We start from the raw sequence: 14,713 nt of genomic DNA on the forward strand, positions 1-14,713 counted from the left end.
GGCAATTCGAATAATACACGCTTCGTACCTATTTAGGTCATTTAAAGCCAAGAGATCAGAAGGTATTGAAGACATGGATATGATGACGAAAAGGAATTCAAATTCAATATTAATACCCAATACGTTAGAGAATTGGTATTAAATAGGAATGATTGTGTAACGTCTTATTTAATGTCATTTATTGCTCATAATTGTCTCATTAAGACAAAGGCATAACACCTTTTCCTAGAATCAACTATAAAAGGAGAAGGACAACATCTGTAAGGACACGAAATACTATTGAGATCTTACTGAAATACAAAACTATTTACTGTTTTACCATCATTCTCAAAAATATTTTATTTCCGTCTCCTGATTATCAATAACCCGAATTTCTTTCTAGCTTTAATCAAAGACTCAGATTTTTGGTTAAACAATAATGTTGGACCTCCTCCCCATTGACAATTAGTAACCTAAGACAAGGCATGTTTCTGAAAGCTTTGCTCCACTTGCATATACGTCGATCTGAGCCAATTGGCACCATTATGCCTTTAACTGACTCTGTCCACTGAAAAGAAAAGAAGGTATCTCTAGTAAACAAGAATTTACATCAAAGCAGAAATCCTATTATCCGTTGATGCAGGTATATTGACATATTTCACTTGTTTTTTTAATGATAAAGAAAAAGGGTTTAAGAAATAATACATATAGATTGTTAAATTTACATCTGGCTCTCAGTTAGCAGTTCAATCAAACTATTCAATGCATTTATTAATTAAGGATAGTATGTAATTCTCATACCTTTCAGTCATTACCTAAAGAAAAAATGAATTCTCCGGTCTGTTTAAGATTCTATAATAAACATTTAAATTAAAAAACAATAATCTGTTTTGCTTCTTTCACCGAAAAAAGACAGTACTGGAACTAGACCATGTTGTACAACTTGGTGTCCATATTATGTAAATACTAAATCATAATGCAAAAGAGAAAATGGAAATGCTCCAGCATTCTCGATAATTAGAGGACATGTACCATATTTGCAGAAAACACAGTTTCAACATCTTTGTCATGCAATAATCTACTATGCTTCCAGGGCTGGTCCTGATGAATATCACGTGCCACTTGTTGACCCATTTGTTCTATTAAATCATGCATCTCAACCATTCCTTCTGAAACATATAAAAGTGATTTTTCAGTAAGAATGCTGATTCCAATTTCTGATTTGAAGCCAAAGCTATTCAATATTGTTATCACATCATCTTTCTTTTTTCCCCTAAAGAAGCATGCAATATCAAGAAATATATCCTTGTCTTCATGGCTCAATCCATCTAGACTTAAGCTGAGTTGCTTGACAATTTTCCCATCTCCAATATCTTTGAGTCTATCTAATGCACTTCTCCACTCATTCATGCCTCGTTTGAAGAGAAAAGAACCCAATACCTCAAGAGCTAACGGTAAACCATTAGAATAATTTACTACAGAAATTGAGAGCTGTTCAAACTCCTTATCAGGAGTCCATTGCTGAAAGGCATGCCAACTAAAAAGTTCAAGAGCCTCATCGATAGCCAGCTCAGGTACACGATATAACTTATCGTGCTTGCGAAGTAAATCATTGTTTCTAGTTGCTGTAATGATCCTACTGCCATCACCAAACCAGTCACGCTTTCCAACTAAGTATCCCAATTGGTCATTGTTATCCACGTCATCAAGAACGATTAAAACCTTCTTGAAACGTAGCATCCTGCTTATCATTTTGACTTCATCATCAACACTTAGTATATTCAGTGAATGTTGCTTCGGGATTTGTGAGAGAAGCTTCTGTTGCAAATGTTCCAAGCTTTCAGGGTCATACTTCTCTGAAACTTCCCTAACATTTGCAAGAAAACAAGAACCTTGAAATTGATAAGAAAGCTCGTCAAAAATTGCTCTTGCAACAGTTGTCTTCCCTACACCAACCATTCCCCATATTCCAACAAAATAAACACCACCTAATTCAACATTCAACAATGATTTTACTTCCCTTACACGAGATTTGATTCCCACAAGATGTTTTGCAATGCTTGAAACTGTCCCTTCCACACTATGAGAAATCTTGTTGGCAATCAGCTCAATACATTTTGCCTCGCCCCTATGTTAAATAGAAATACAATTACAGGAATAAAATATTTAAAACACAACGAATGATGAGGAAGTGTAAAGAAATAATCACATTCTAGCAAACGCAAAATTGGAACAACTACTAGTAATCGGTTATGGAGTCCTCAATATCTATTTCCTTCGTTTGGACCCGACAAGAGTGGTTGCTCTGATGGTAAGCAACCTCCACTTCCAACCAAGAGGTTGTGAGTTCGAGTCTCCCCAAGAGTAAGGTGAGAAGTTCTTGGAGGGAAGGATGTCGGGGGTCTATTTGAAAACAGCCTCTCTACCTTTGGACATACAAATTTTTTGCTTTTTTCCAAAAAAAAATTGATAACAATGTTTGGTTATTCATATCTTATCACTTTTTCCAATTTCACTTGAAAATGCATTTTTACTAGTTTTTAATTTTACAAATTTACACTATACTTTTAAAAATTATAAAATGAGCCCATCAATTATTAACCTACAACTACACACGTGTTTTCCCTAGACTATCAGATGAAGCTACTGCAGCGGATAATGAACCCTTTTCTTGTGACGACTATCATGTTGCTAAACAATAGCATGTTTGATTGTTTATTTCAAGTAGTATAATTAAATTGGGACGGTTTTGATATTTTTTACAAGTTATGGGGTATAAATCATATTTCATGGTTTTGCAAAAAAAAAAAAAGACATTCAAATATGTTGTAAAAATTATAACCAAACACAACTTCATCTTCAATTCAAATTTTAGTGAAATTTCAAATTTGAAAATTTATTTTGGAATTCATGGCCAAACGCCTACTTAGTAACTTGGCTTCTCTATATTTTATAGTGTTATACAAATCCATAACACTAGAAAGAGACTTTCACCCTGATGTAAACGTACCAACATGACTAAACATCAATCCCTACTAGTCGGAATTGCCTAATATAGATCTTTTACTCTTATACTGTTTTGGCTTTCGCTAAGTTTACATGGATTCCAAGAGATTCTAGGATCTTTTGAGGCAACTTCCTTCCCGTCGACTATACGTCTACTTCGTCACTTTTAACACCTTTAATCATCAAGATGTTATAACTACATATTGGTACAGTTAAGGTCTATGTAGGGTATAATCTTGTCAAAGACTATGCTTGTGATAGTTGTCTTCTCAGAATTACACAATTTTTTTAACCAAATGAACATCGTCGAGAATTCATCCAATGAGTGATTTGGTCCAAAAGCTTTAATACCATATCCAGCTCAATGGTTTCAACATGAGGTAATTTGAGCTTTATAAAGTGAAGAGGAGATGTTGAAATACTCCCAATTTAGAATCAAAGTATGTCTAGTTGATTTATTATGTCTTTACTGATCAGAAAATAAGTAAATAGATGACCTTAAGCTTGTTTAGAAAATAAAACACCAAAACAATGCAAGATAAGGTCGCAACGAAATAAACAGCCAGTCAAAGACTTCTCAATCTAATGAAGCAAGTGGAGCAAGTAAACTCAAGCATAAACTTATGTAGTTACTGATCCGAAACAACTTGAACTGATGTAAGTATCAAGTATAATCAGAAAAAGATTATAGTTAAGACAAAAACAACTAATTGCAAAAAAGACATCAAGATTTACGTGGAAAATCTCTTCGGATCGAAGAGTAAAGATCACGGGACCTATGGTCCATTAAATCTCCAGCATATCAAAACAGAGTTATTCCTACTATAGTCCTAAAAAATGGTCAAAACACCAGTGCTAAGCAAATAAAACAATAGCAACAACAAAACAAGTGACGAATGAGAAAGAATCACCAAAACCGATGTTGATTGGCTTAATTATTAGGAAAGATTTGATTCTGATTGATTGTGATTTATTTCCCTTTCTAAAATAGCCATAGGACCTAGTGTATAAATACTCTTGCTTAGGTATGTAAAAAATACACGAAAATACAAAAAGCCTTTTCTTCTTCTCAAAATCTACATGGTATCAGAGCAGGCAGAGGTCCTGGATTCGAGTCTCACCGCCACCTAATATCAAGATGAATTTCTACATGCTTGGCTCATAAAAAAGAATCAAGCCCGCATGTGAGGGGGCGTGTTGAAGACATAATTAAGTAAATAAAAGTGTATTCTCTCTAACAGCTTAAACTTTTAGATAAGATGGTCACACACTTCAATAGGAAGAGATGATTCTACCTAGTTCAACTATTGCACCTCTTGATGTCATTGTCACAGAGGAAAATAAAATTGGAGAAAGAATTCAGGGGGAGACTATTGGGCATTTGGAAAGGCCTGATTTGAAAACTTACTCAAGGAGAAATAAAGCAAAAGAAGCCATCATACAATCTACCGAATTTGAACCTTCTTCTACTGGTGAGTTATCTATATTTTCTAATGAGTTAGATGTGTCTATTACTTACATAAAAGGAGTCTGATCTTGCACCACCAAATACCCTTTATCTAATTTTGTTTCCTATAATTCTTTGTCTCCCTCCTATAGAGCATTTGCCTTGTCTATTTCTTCTGTGTCTATTTCCCAGAATTAGAGGGAAGCTTTTGTAGATCCTAAATGGAAGCAAGATATGATTGAAGAAATGAAGGCCTTGTCAAATAATGAGACTTGGGAACTTGCCACTTCATCACCCGATAAGAAGTTGGTTGGCTGTAAATGGGTCTTCACTGTGAAGCAAAAAACTGATGGCTCGATTGGAAGATTCAAAGCAAGATTGGTGGCTAAGGGATTCACTCAAGAGACATTTGCCCTATTGCTAAGATAAACACTAATAGAATTCTTTTGTTTTGTGCAACTAATCTTGATTGGGACTTGCAATAGTTTGATGTGAAGAATGCATTTTTCAATGGATACTCAGAAGAAGAGGTGTATATGGAGATTCCTCCTGAATTTGATACTGCACAAAGTCAAGGAAAGGTATAAAGATTGAAGAAAGCCTTGTACTGACTGAAGAAATCCGCCAGAGCTTGGTTTGACAGATTCTGCAAAGCAATGATCTCTGTCAGTTACCAACAAAGCAATGTTGATCACACCTTCTTTATGAGACATCAAACGGGTAAACCCATTCTTCTCATAGCTTATGTTGACAGGAGATGACAAAGAGGAGATGGCCCGATTGCAGTGCTTCTTGGAAATTAAGGTTTCTAGATCAAAAAGAGAAATTTTTATTTCTCAAAGGAAATCTATTTTGGATCTTTTGAAAGAAACTAGTATGACAGGTTGCAAACTAACAGAATCGCCCATTGAAAGTAATCACAAGTTACAAATAGGAGTTGGAGAGCCAGTTGATATAGAGAGATATCAAAGGTTGGTTGGAAGACTCATTTATCTCTATCATAATAGACCTGACATAGCCTATTCAGTTAGCTTGGTGAGTTAGTTCATGCATGATCCCCCAGATCCTCATATGCAAGTTGTCTTTCACATTTTGCGGTATCTGAAATCTGCTCAGTCTGCTTTTCTCCAAACATGGTCACCTTCAGGTAGAAGCCTATACAAATGCGGATTGGGATGGATCTTTAGATGATAGAAGATCAACATTCGGTTACTGTAGGAGGGAATTTGGTTACTTGGAAAAGCAAGAAGAAAAGTATAGTTGTTAGATCAAATGCGGAAACAGAATATAGAGCTATGGCCCAAGGTGTCTGTGAACTTCTTGGTTACTAAAATTACTAGAGGAATTGAGATTGTCAAAAAGCATAAACTTTCCTTATATTGTGACAACAAAGCTAATATCAGCATAGCTCATAATCAATGGCAAAGCCACATGGTGATAAGAACTGACCACCCTTCGTCGAAAGATTGCACAGTGTACATAGGTAAATTATTACGTTTTAGAATATATAATACATATTGAACACCCTTTTTCGGAAATTCTTTTTACTTCTTTTAAATTTGAACACCCTTAGGGAAATTTCTAGCTTCGCCACTGCTCATAATCCAGTTCAGCATGACCGAACAAAGCATATTGAAATTGATCGATACTCCAACAAAGAAAAAGTTACGAGTGGTGTCTTGAGCTTGTTTCATGTGTCATCAGAAAAGGAGCTAGCTGATGTGTTTACCAAGGGTCTCACCAAACAGACTTTTCATATACTGGTTTGCAAGTTGGGTATGTGTGACATCTTTGCAGCAATTTGAGGGCGAGTGTTGATTGACTTAATTATTAGGAAAGACATGATTCTGATTGATTGTAATTTATTTCCTTTCCTAAAATAATCATAGGACCTAGTGTATAAATAACTTTGTTTAGGGATGTAACAAATACAAGAAACATTTTCTTCCTCTCAAAATCTACGACCAACTGCTAATAAGCTACTATTAGTAGCTCAAAATAAGCAACTATACACCTTCATACATGATTTCCACAGTTAGGAACTCCCAGAAAAATCCAACAGTGATAAATTGGAAAATGTTATTAAATAAAGACTGTAAATTAAATAAACCGAAGACAAGTATAGAGAGAGAGATTGATATTATTCAACTTCAAACTGAAGTACATAATGAACTGAAAACTCCTCTGTTTATAGAAGAAAGGAAGCAGCTGCGAGGCTTTTCTTGAGCTGCTTGTAAGTTGTCTGCATGAGCTGCTTGCAACCTGCCTGTTTAATAAGAAGCTATTGCAAATCATTTCATTGAGTTGCTTGCAACCTTCCTGCATTAACTGCTTGTAGATAAACTTCAATGGAGTATTTATCTATATCGGAGTATTAAATGAACATCCACAATATAATTATTTTCATAACACTCCCCCTTGGATGTTCATTAAAAGATATTGTGCCTCGTTAAAATCTTACTATGAAAAAACCAATGAAAAAAATCCTAGTGAAGGAAAAAGAGTAATACGCATTTCTGACTGCCTCATTAAAAATCTTATAAGGAAAACCCCATGGGAAAAAACCTTAGTAAGGAAAAAAGAGTGCATCGCGTATTTTACTCCCCTGATGAAAACCTTGTTTCAAATATTTGAGTTTCCGCATTCGAATCTTGTATACCATCTTCTCAAAAGTTGAAGTTGGCAAAGATTTAGTGAATAAATCTACTAGATTATCACTGGAACGGATTTGTTGCACATTAATGTCACTATTTTTCTAAAGATCATGTGTATAGAATAATTTTGGTGATATGTGCTTCTTTCTATCTCCTTTAATAAATCCTCCCTTCAACTGAGCTATGTATGTAACATTGTCTTCGTATAAAATTGTGGGTCTTTTCACACATTCCAAACCACATTTTTCTCTAATAAAATGAATTATTGATCTCAACCATACGCATTCCCTACTTGGTTCATGAATAGCTATTATATCAGCATGATTTGAAGAAGTAGCAACAATGGATTGCTTTGTGGAGCGCCATAATATGACAGTACCTCCATATGTAAACACGTACCCAGTTTGAGATCCAGCTTTATGGAGATCAGATAAATAACCTACATTTGCATAACCAATAAGATCTGCACTATCTTTGTTAGTATAAAACAAACTCATATCAAGAGTTTCCTTTAAGTATCGCAATATATGCGTAATCCCGTTCCAATGTCTTCGTGTAGGAGAAGAATTGTATCTTGCTAGTAAATTAACAGAAAATGCTATGTTAGGTCTTGTAGCATTAGCAAGATACATTAGTGCACCAATTGCACTGAGATAGGGTACTTCGGTATCAAGGAGTTCCTCATCCTCTTCTGGAGGTCGGAATGGGTCCTTGTTCACTTCAAGTGATCGAACAATCATTGGTGTACTCAATGGGTGTGTTTTGTCAATGTAAAATAATTTTAAGACCCTTTGATGGATAAAGATCCCATCTTCTAAATATTCAATTTGTAGACAAAGACAAAGTTTTGTCTTTCCTAGATCTTTCATCTCAAATTCTTTCTTAAGATATTCAATTGTCTTTTGAAGCTCTTCTAGAGTTCCAACAAGATTTATGTCATCAACATAAAAAGAAAGTAGAACAAATTCTAATGTTATTTTCTTTATTAAAATACATGGACAAATAACATCATTTATGTAATCTTCTTTCAGCAAATATTTACTGAGGCGATTATACCACGCACGGCTAGATTGCTTTAAACCATACAAAGATCTTTATAATTTGATCGAGTACATTTCTCAAGACATTGAATTATATGCTTCAGGCATTTTAAATCCTTCAAGGATCTTCATATAGATTTAATCAAATAAGTCATATAGGTTATGACTTGTATCTAAATGGTATGACATCTTCAAGTGTCTGGACTGTTGGTCCGATCCTCACAATCTTTTACAATATTGTGCATTATATGTTGGATTTTGTTATTAATAATAAAAGAAGTGTGAATGAAAAATGATGGGAAAATAAATGGAGGGAAATGAAATTTTGAATGAGTTCACTTTACTAATTCACTTTATCCCTAATTGGTAGAAGGAAAGAAAATCTTTGTGTATATATAGGGAAGCTCATCTTTTAGCTCTTAAAGAGCTAAGAAGAAGGCAAGCCTCGCGCCGTTGTCGTCATCGCTCGCTGGGCTCAGCTTCGGCTTCGAATTCGGATTCGAATTTGGATTTGGATTTGGATTTGGTCAAAGATCGATTGATTGATTAATCTTTTTGGACAAAATTCTTTTCAAATATTTAATTAATTAATTAACAAAAATTCAAATCACCCCCGACCCGGTCCAGTCCGGTCCGGTCCAATTTTTTCTTTTCCGGATTATTTTAAATCCATTTAATTTTCCCGCAATATTTCCAACAGTTGTGGCTATTCTGAAACAGTGTCAAACCTATTCCAACAGTTATGGTTGTTCTGAAAGGTTGCAAACCTTTTCAGAAACAATACCAAATTGGCTATAAATATTCCTTCAAATCCCAGAATATTTACTTACGAAATTTTCTGATATTCTTCTTCTTCTTCTGCACAAAAAATCTAGTGTGTTTTACAGCCTTAGAGTGGTTCGCTGTTCATCGGCGTTTTTGGTACCAACACTCCGGTGAGTTAAATCGTTCTATCCTGGGAGGATATATTCCAGAACCTCAGGTACTTGAGGGGAATAATTTCCTTAAGGACACACTATGTATTCAGTGGGCTCGATTTGTTCCTATACCATTTTCAATATGTATTTTGAAGTTCAAATACTGTTTTCAGAATTTATTTCTACTAACTTTCTGTTTCTATTTTCAGAAAGATTATTGTTTTATTTATTTATAGCAATACAGATTAATAACAATCTTAAGGAAATTAATTTATTATATTCTGTATTCTGTTTGTGGAGATTAAAACCTATGTGGTTTTCTACTTCGTATGAATTTTACTATTCTGATTTGAAGATATAAAAACTTCATCAGAGTATTGAAATTCAGAAAACGATTTGAAGAACATAAAAACTTCATCGTTTTTCTGTAAAACAGTATATAAAAACTTCGGTTGTTTTTATTATGTATTGTTTATTGATTACAGTATTATTTATTGTTCTGGTTTTGCCATTAATTGAACTCCTCTGTTGTTGACAATGAGAAGTGGCAATTGATAACGGAAATCCTTCTACGACTGTTGGTGCAACGATGATAGCCTCGTCAAGCCGCACTGTTATTCCTCCGGCCGAGAAACCGGGGATATTTTTTGGAGCCAACTTCAAAGGATGACAGCAAAGGGTGTTCTTTTGGCTTACCACACTTGGTATGTAGAAATTCACTAGTGAAGAGCCTGTAGTGCCTGCTGCGGACATGTCGGACAATGAAAAGTTCATGGTTGTTGAGGCGTGGAAGCAGAAAGATTTTCTTTGCAAAGTATATATCTTAAGTGCTTTAGAGGATGACTTGTACAATGTGTACAGTGCAATGAATACTTCGAAAGAATTATGGGACGCACTTGAGAAGAAGTACAAGACAGAAGATGCATGCTTGAAAAGGTTTGTGGTTGCCAAGTTTCTAGACTATAAAATGATAGACATCAAAACTGTGGGAACCCAAGTTCAGGAGCTTCAACTTATTTTTCACGACCTTATTGCTGAAGGTATGGTCGTGAATGAAGCATTTCAAGTGGCTGCTATGATTGAAAAATTGCCTCATTCGTGGAGAGATTTCAAGAACCATCTTAAGCACAAGCGCAAAGAAATGAAGTTGGAAGATCTTGTGATACGTCTAAGGATCGAGGAAGACAACAAAACACCCGAGAAGAAGTCTCGTAGAAATTCAACGATCATGGGAGCTAATATCGTTGAGGAGATAGCTCCAAAAAGTAAGAAGAGGAAGAGGTCTTCTGAACAAACTAAGGAGCAGAATAAAAAGAAAATCAAGGGCAGCTACTACAATTGTGGAAAAGTTGATCACAAAAGCCCTGATGTCGTCTCCCGAAAAAAGGATAATAAGAAAGGACAAGACAACATAGTGGAGAAGAATGATGACGTTATTGATCTTAGTGCAATGCTTTTGGAATGCAACCTAGTTGGAATTCTGAAGGAGTGGTAGATTGACTCTGGAGCCACTCGACATGTTTGTGCTGTCAAAGAAGCATTTGCGACTTACTCTACTGCTGGTCCCGAAGAAGAAATTTCCATGGGAAATAATGCAACAGCCAAGATTGAAGGTTATGGGAAGATATTTCTGAAGGTGACTTTCGGTAAGGTGTTAACGCTCAACAATGTTCTTCATGTTCCTACTATTAGGAAGAATTTAGTTTGTACTTCTTTACTTGTAAAGAAAGGATTCAAATGTGTATTTATTTCTGATAAAGTTGTTGTGAGCAAGAACGAAATGTATGTTGGAAAAGGCTACCTCATGGAGGGCCTTTTCAAACTCAATATAATGGTTGTTGACAGTATGAATAAAATTTCAGCTTCTTATTTACTGGAGTCAAATGATTTATGGCATATTCGTTTAAGACATGTCAATTATAAAACCTTGTTGTAGTTAATTAATTTAGAAGTATTGCCTAAATTCGAGTGTAATAAATTGAAATGTCAAATATGTGTTGAATCTAAGTTTGTAAAACATCCTTATAAGTCTGTTGAAAGGAATTCAAATCCTTTAGACTTAATTCATACTGACATTTGCGATATGAAGTCGACACCATCTCGAGGTGAAAAAAAGTATTTTATTACTTTTATTGATGATTGTACTAGATATTTTTATATTTATTTGCTTAATAGTAACGATGAAGCAATTGAAGCATTTAAGCAATACAAGAATGAAGTGGAGAATCCATTGAATAAAAAGATCAAAATGATTAAAAGTGATAGAGGTGGAGAATATGTGTAACGACCTGACTGGTCATTGTCGCGCCACCTTTTTCCCTCTTTGCATCTGGAGATCGGGTATATGATATTTTTTGGGACAACTCATTCCTTTTGGGAACTGAGTTTTTTGCATTTGAAGAGTCGACGCCTAATGATTTAAGGTGCATTAGGACACCTATAAGGTTCACTTCTAAGTTTGTTTGATAACCAGAGACAGGGTAAGGGCTTGAAATTACTCTAAGGGGAAGGTGTTAGGCACCCCTCAGGATCCACTAGTGTGGTTCCCGACCAGACAGTTTTTTGTGAATTTTGTACAATTAGAAGATAGACAAATATATGCTTAAGTAGAAGGGGATTTATGTTTAAACACATAAGGGTTTGAAAACAATAAAAAGGCACATTTTTGAAAGGGAGCTACATTTTTACAAATACTTGAAAATATATAAAAGAGAAAAGGGGGGTCCTAGATTTATTTATAATATGGATTATATCAATGTGATACCCGGTATGACACTACTCAGAAGAGGGGATACACGTGGTATTAGCGCACCGGTCATCATATCCATATCTACCCTCCCCACCCCATCGAGGTATTAAAACGCGGGTTGGTCTCGACCACTATTACGTGCTATTACCCGTCCCATTACCCGTCCCAGTCCTATCAGTCCTGGAGGAACTTAGGATTACTATTCCTAAAAGAGAGGAATATTAGGCTGCCTTTTAAGTTTTAAAAGGTGAAAAAGCTAAGGCGACATACAAAACACATAGGATTGCACATTAGGGGAAACAAGTAAACAAATAAGGGGCTCATGTATACCTCCTCAAGCAAAGCACATAAATAGCACGACTTAAACACAATCAGGGTCGGAATTTTAAAATACTAAGGCAAGTGGAGTTTTAATCGTTGAGGCATACCAGTTTATTACATAACTCAGATAAGAAGTCTGAATCAGGCCTGCTTACTGGTTGTAGCAATTACTACTTAACAAAGGCGGATTCCATTTTTTACTATTGCTATCACCTAAGGCTTGCCTAAGTGTTTGGGTGAGATCCTATGAACATGGTATCTACTAATGATCCAGAATGTGGTAAAACAATAAGAGTTATTGAACAATTTTGATCCTATAGGAATGCTTTCTAAACCGTGTTAAAAATAAAGAGTAAGGTTGTTTAAAACTGATTCAGAGTCAAATTGATTTTAAAATATTGAACATGATGCCAGATTATAACCAGTTAGATCCTAAGAACATGGCGTCTAAGTGTGGTAATGCAGAATCTAAGACAAGTCCTATAGACAGGTTCTCTAAATGTAGAGTTAAGCATGTAGAATTTAAACGAGTCCTATACACAGGTTCTCTAAATGCAGAGTTAAGCATGCGGAATTTAAATGAGTCATATAAGCATGTTATCTAAATGCTGAATTAGACATGCAGAATTTAACAAGCCCTATATGCAAGTTTTCTAAATGCAGAGTTAAACATGCAGAAAAACAAGTCCTATGGGCATGGCATCTATAGTAATAATAAACATGCAGAAATTTAAACAAGTCTTATGGGAAGGTTGTCTAAATGCAGAGTTGAACATGCAGAATTTAAAACAAGTCTTATAGGCATATCTTTTATCCTTCTATAGCTAAACATGTATAATTACCCATCCCTTTTTCACTAGCCAACCCCAACGTTTATTACAACTTATTACAGACCAAATAATGAATTACATCAAAAAAAGTGTAAAAGAAGAAGTCACAACCAGAGGAAGCCTGATTCTTGACTTCCTCTCTAAGTTATGGAATAAACCACCTCAAATGCCATTGTTTCAAAGCCTTTATCAAATTTGAGTGTATCAAATTTCCCTAAGGGTCTCAAGGGGACCCCGGGCAATGCTCACACCCAAGTTTGCATAACCAGATAGAGATGAGTGCAGTGTGGAAGGGCCGGCCCTTATGTGTCCAAGTTCAGAGGGAGCTCATGGGTCCCAAGGCAAGGCTCATATAAAAGGGGCAGAACCTAAGTCTACGAGCATAGTGGAAGTGCAGAAGCAGAGATTCGTTTAAAACTTGGTTGAGATTAGCAAAGGGGTAAGGGTAGTTTGGAAAACAGTAGTAGTACAGCTAAAATTATACAGCATCAGTAATTGCTCAAAGGGAGCAGGGGTTTGGGAATACATTGTAGGTAGCATATGACCCTAGGAGGGGTCAGGTTTTGGACATGCACAACAATAGATGATGCTGGCATGCCCATAAACCAATCAGAGAATACAACACATAGAGGGGATATGAAGGATATGACCCCATGGAGGGTCAGATTTGGGTCATGCACAGCAATGTCTAATGCTGACATGCCCTCAAACCAACCAAAGAATACAAACATATAGGGGATATGGGGGTTTGGGATTCATAAGTCATAATAAGTAACTGACAGAATTCATGCATAAGGAAAAACATTAATTCAGAAGAGAAAGGGGTAGATTACAACATGCTTAATAATGGAACTTGATTAAATACAAGCAGGAAATAGGCAAAAGTGTAAGAAATAGTAAAGAAGCATGTTGTTGTTGATGCTGAAGATTAATTAGAACATACCAGTAAAGAAGCAAATGCAGAAAGAAAGTAAGAAAATTTCCCATAGCCTAGCCTTGGCTTTTAGCCGGCTAGGTAAGGCAGCAACACAAGTAGTAACAGAGAAAAGAGAGTTTTGAGTGAAGTATGTGTTCTAAACTCAAGTATTCGTGTCTTTAAAAGAAGAGGGGTGCATGGTATTTATAATTTTGAAACGAGTGAAAGAAAAGTAATAAGATACAAACATGGAAACAATCATAAGTCAGAATCAATTACACAAGTGATTCCCTTTAATTAAGGAATCACTGTTTAACGGTAGTGACAGATTCAAAATAAGGAAAGAAAATCAGTTTGTAAGCAGACTGAATGTTGTCATAAAAGGAGTAGTAAAACCATTAAGTAAGCAATCAAGTCTCAGACAGAGATATGCTTATTTTGGGAAAGAAATCAGCAAGGTAAATATTACAGTAAAGGAAAAGAATCAATCAGCTTTGAACAGGCGAGTGAAATTAGGGTTCATAAAGGAAAAGCTTTAGAAATCAATCATAAGATGAAGATCAATCAAGGAAGAAACTTCAACATATAAATAGAGTGAACAAGACATTAGACATGCGAGGCCAAACCTATTGGCAAAAGAAACAGCATACAATAGCAGCAGGAATAAACATAAGGTTCAATAGATAGTCAGGGCTCACACATATAGCCAAAGTAAAGAAGAGAGTCAAAAGCGAGTAAAGGTTTCACAGTAACAAGTGAGGAAACCTCTTGAAAAAGTTAGGGTTTCAACAACAGTTGAGTTTAAAGGATAGTAAAACTCAAAATCAAATAACCTCATAAAGAAAAGAGCCAGA

The 14,713-nt window shown here is 35.4% G+C and overlaps 2 protein-coding genes across 2 annotated transcripts; one reads left to right on the forward strand and one right to left on the reverse strand.

The window, feature by feature from the left end:
* Positions 1 to 388: 388 nt before the first annotated feature.
* On the reverse strand, positions 389 to 3,289 carry LOC138871739 (disease resistance protein Roq1-like). The gene is made up of 3 exons (XM_070149637.1): positions 3,186 to 3,289; positions 1,012 to 2,107; positions 389 to 547 (listed from the first exon to the last, which is right to left on the reverse strand). Exons 1-3 carry the CDS (start codon positions 3,287 to 3,289, stop codon positions 389 to 391), a joined length of 1,359 nt encoding a protein of 452 aa, XP_070005738.1.
* A 6,505-nt stretch (positions 3,290 to 9,794) lies between these two features.
* On the forward strand, positions 9,795 to 10,538 carry LOC104223140 (uncharacterized). The gene has a single exon (XM_009774510.2). It carries the CDS (start codon positions 9,795 to 9,797, stop codon positions 10,536 to 10,538), a length of 744 nt encoding a protein of 247 aa, XP_009772812.2.
* Positions 10,539 to 14,713: the final 4,175 nt, after the last annotated feature.

This window comes from Nicotiana sylvestris, chromosome 6 (assembly GCF_000393655.2).
Source record: "Nicotiana sylvestris chromosome 6, ASM39365v2, whole genome shotgun sequence".
Taxonomy (NCBI): Eukaryota; Viridiplantae; Streptophyta; class Magnoliopsida; order Solanales; family Solanaceae; genus Nicotiana; species Nicotiana sylvestris.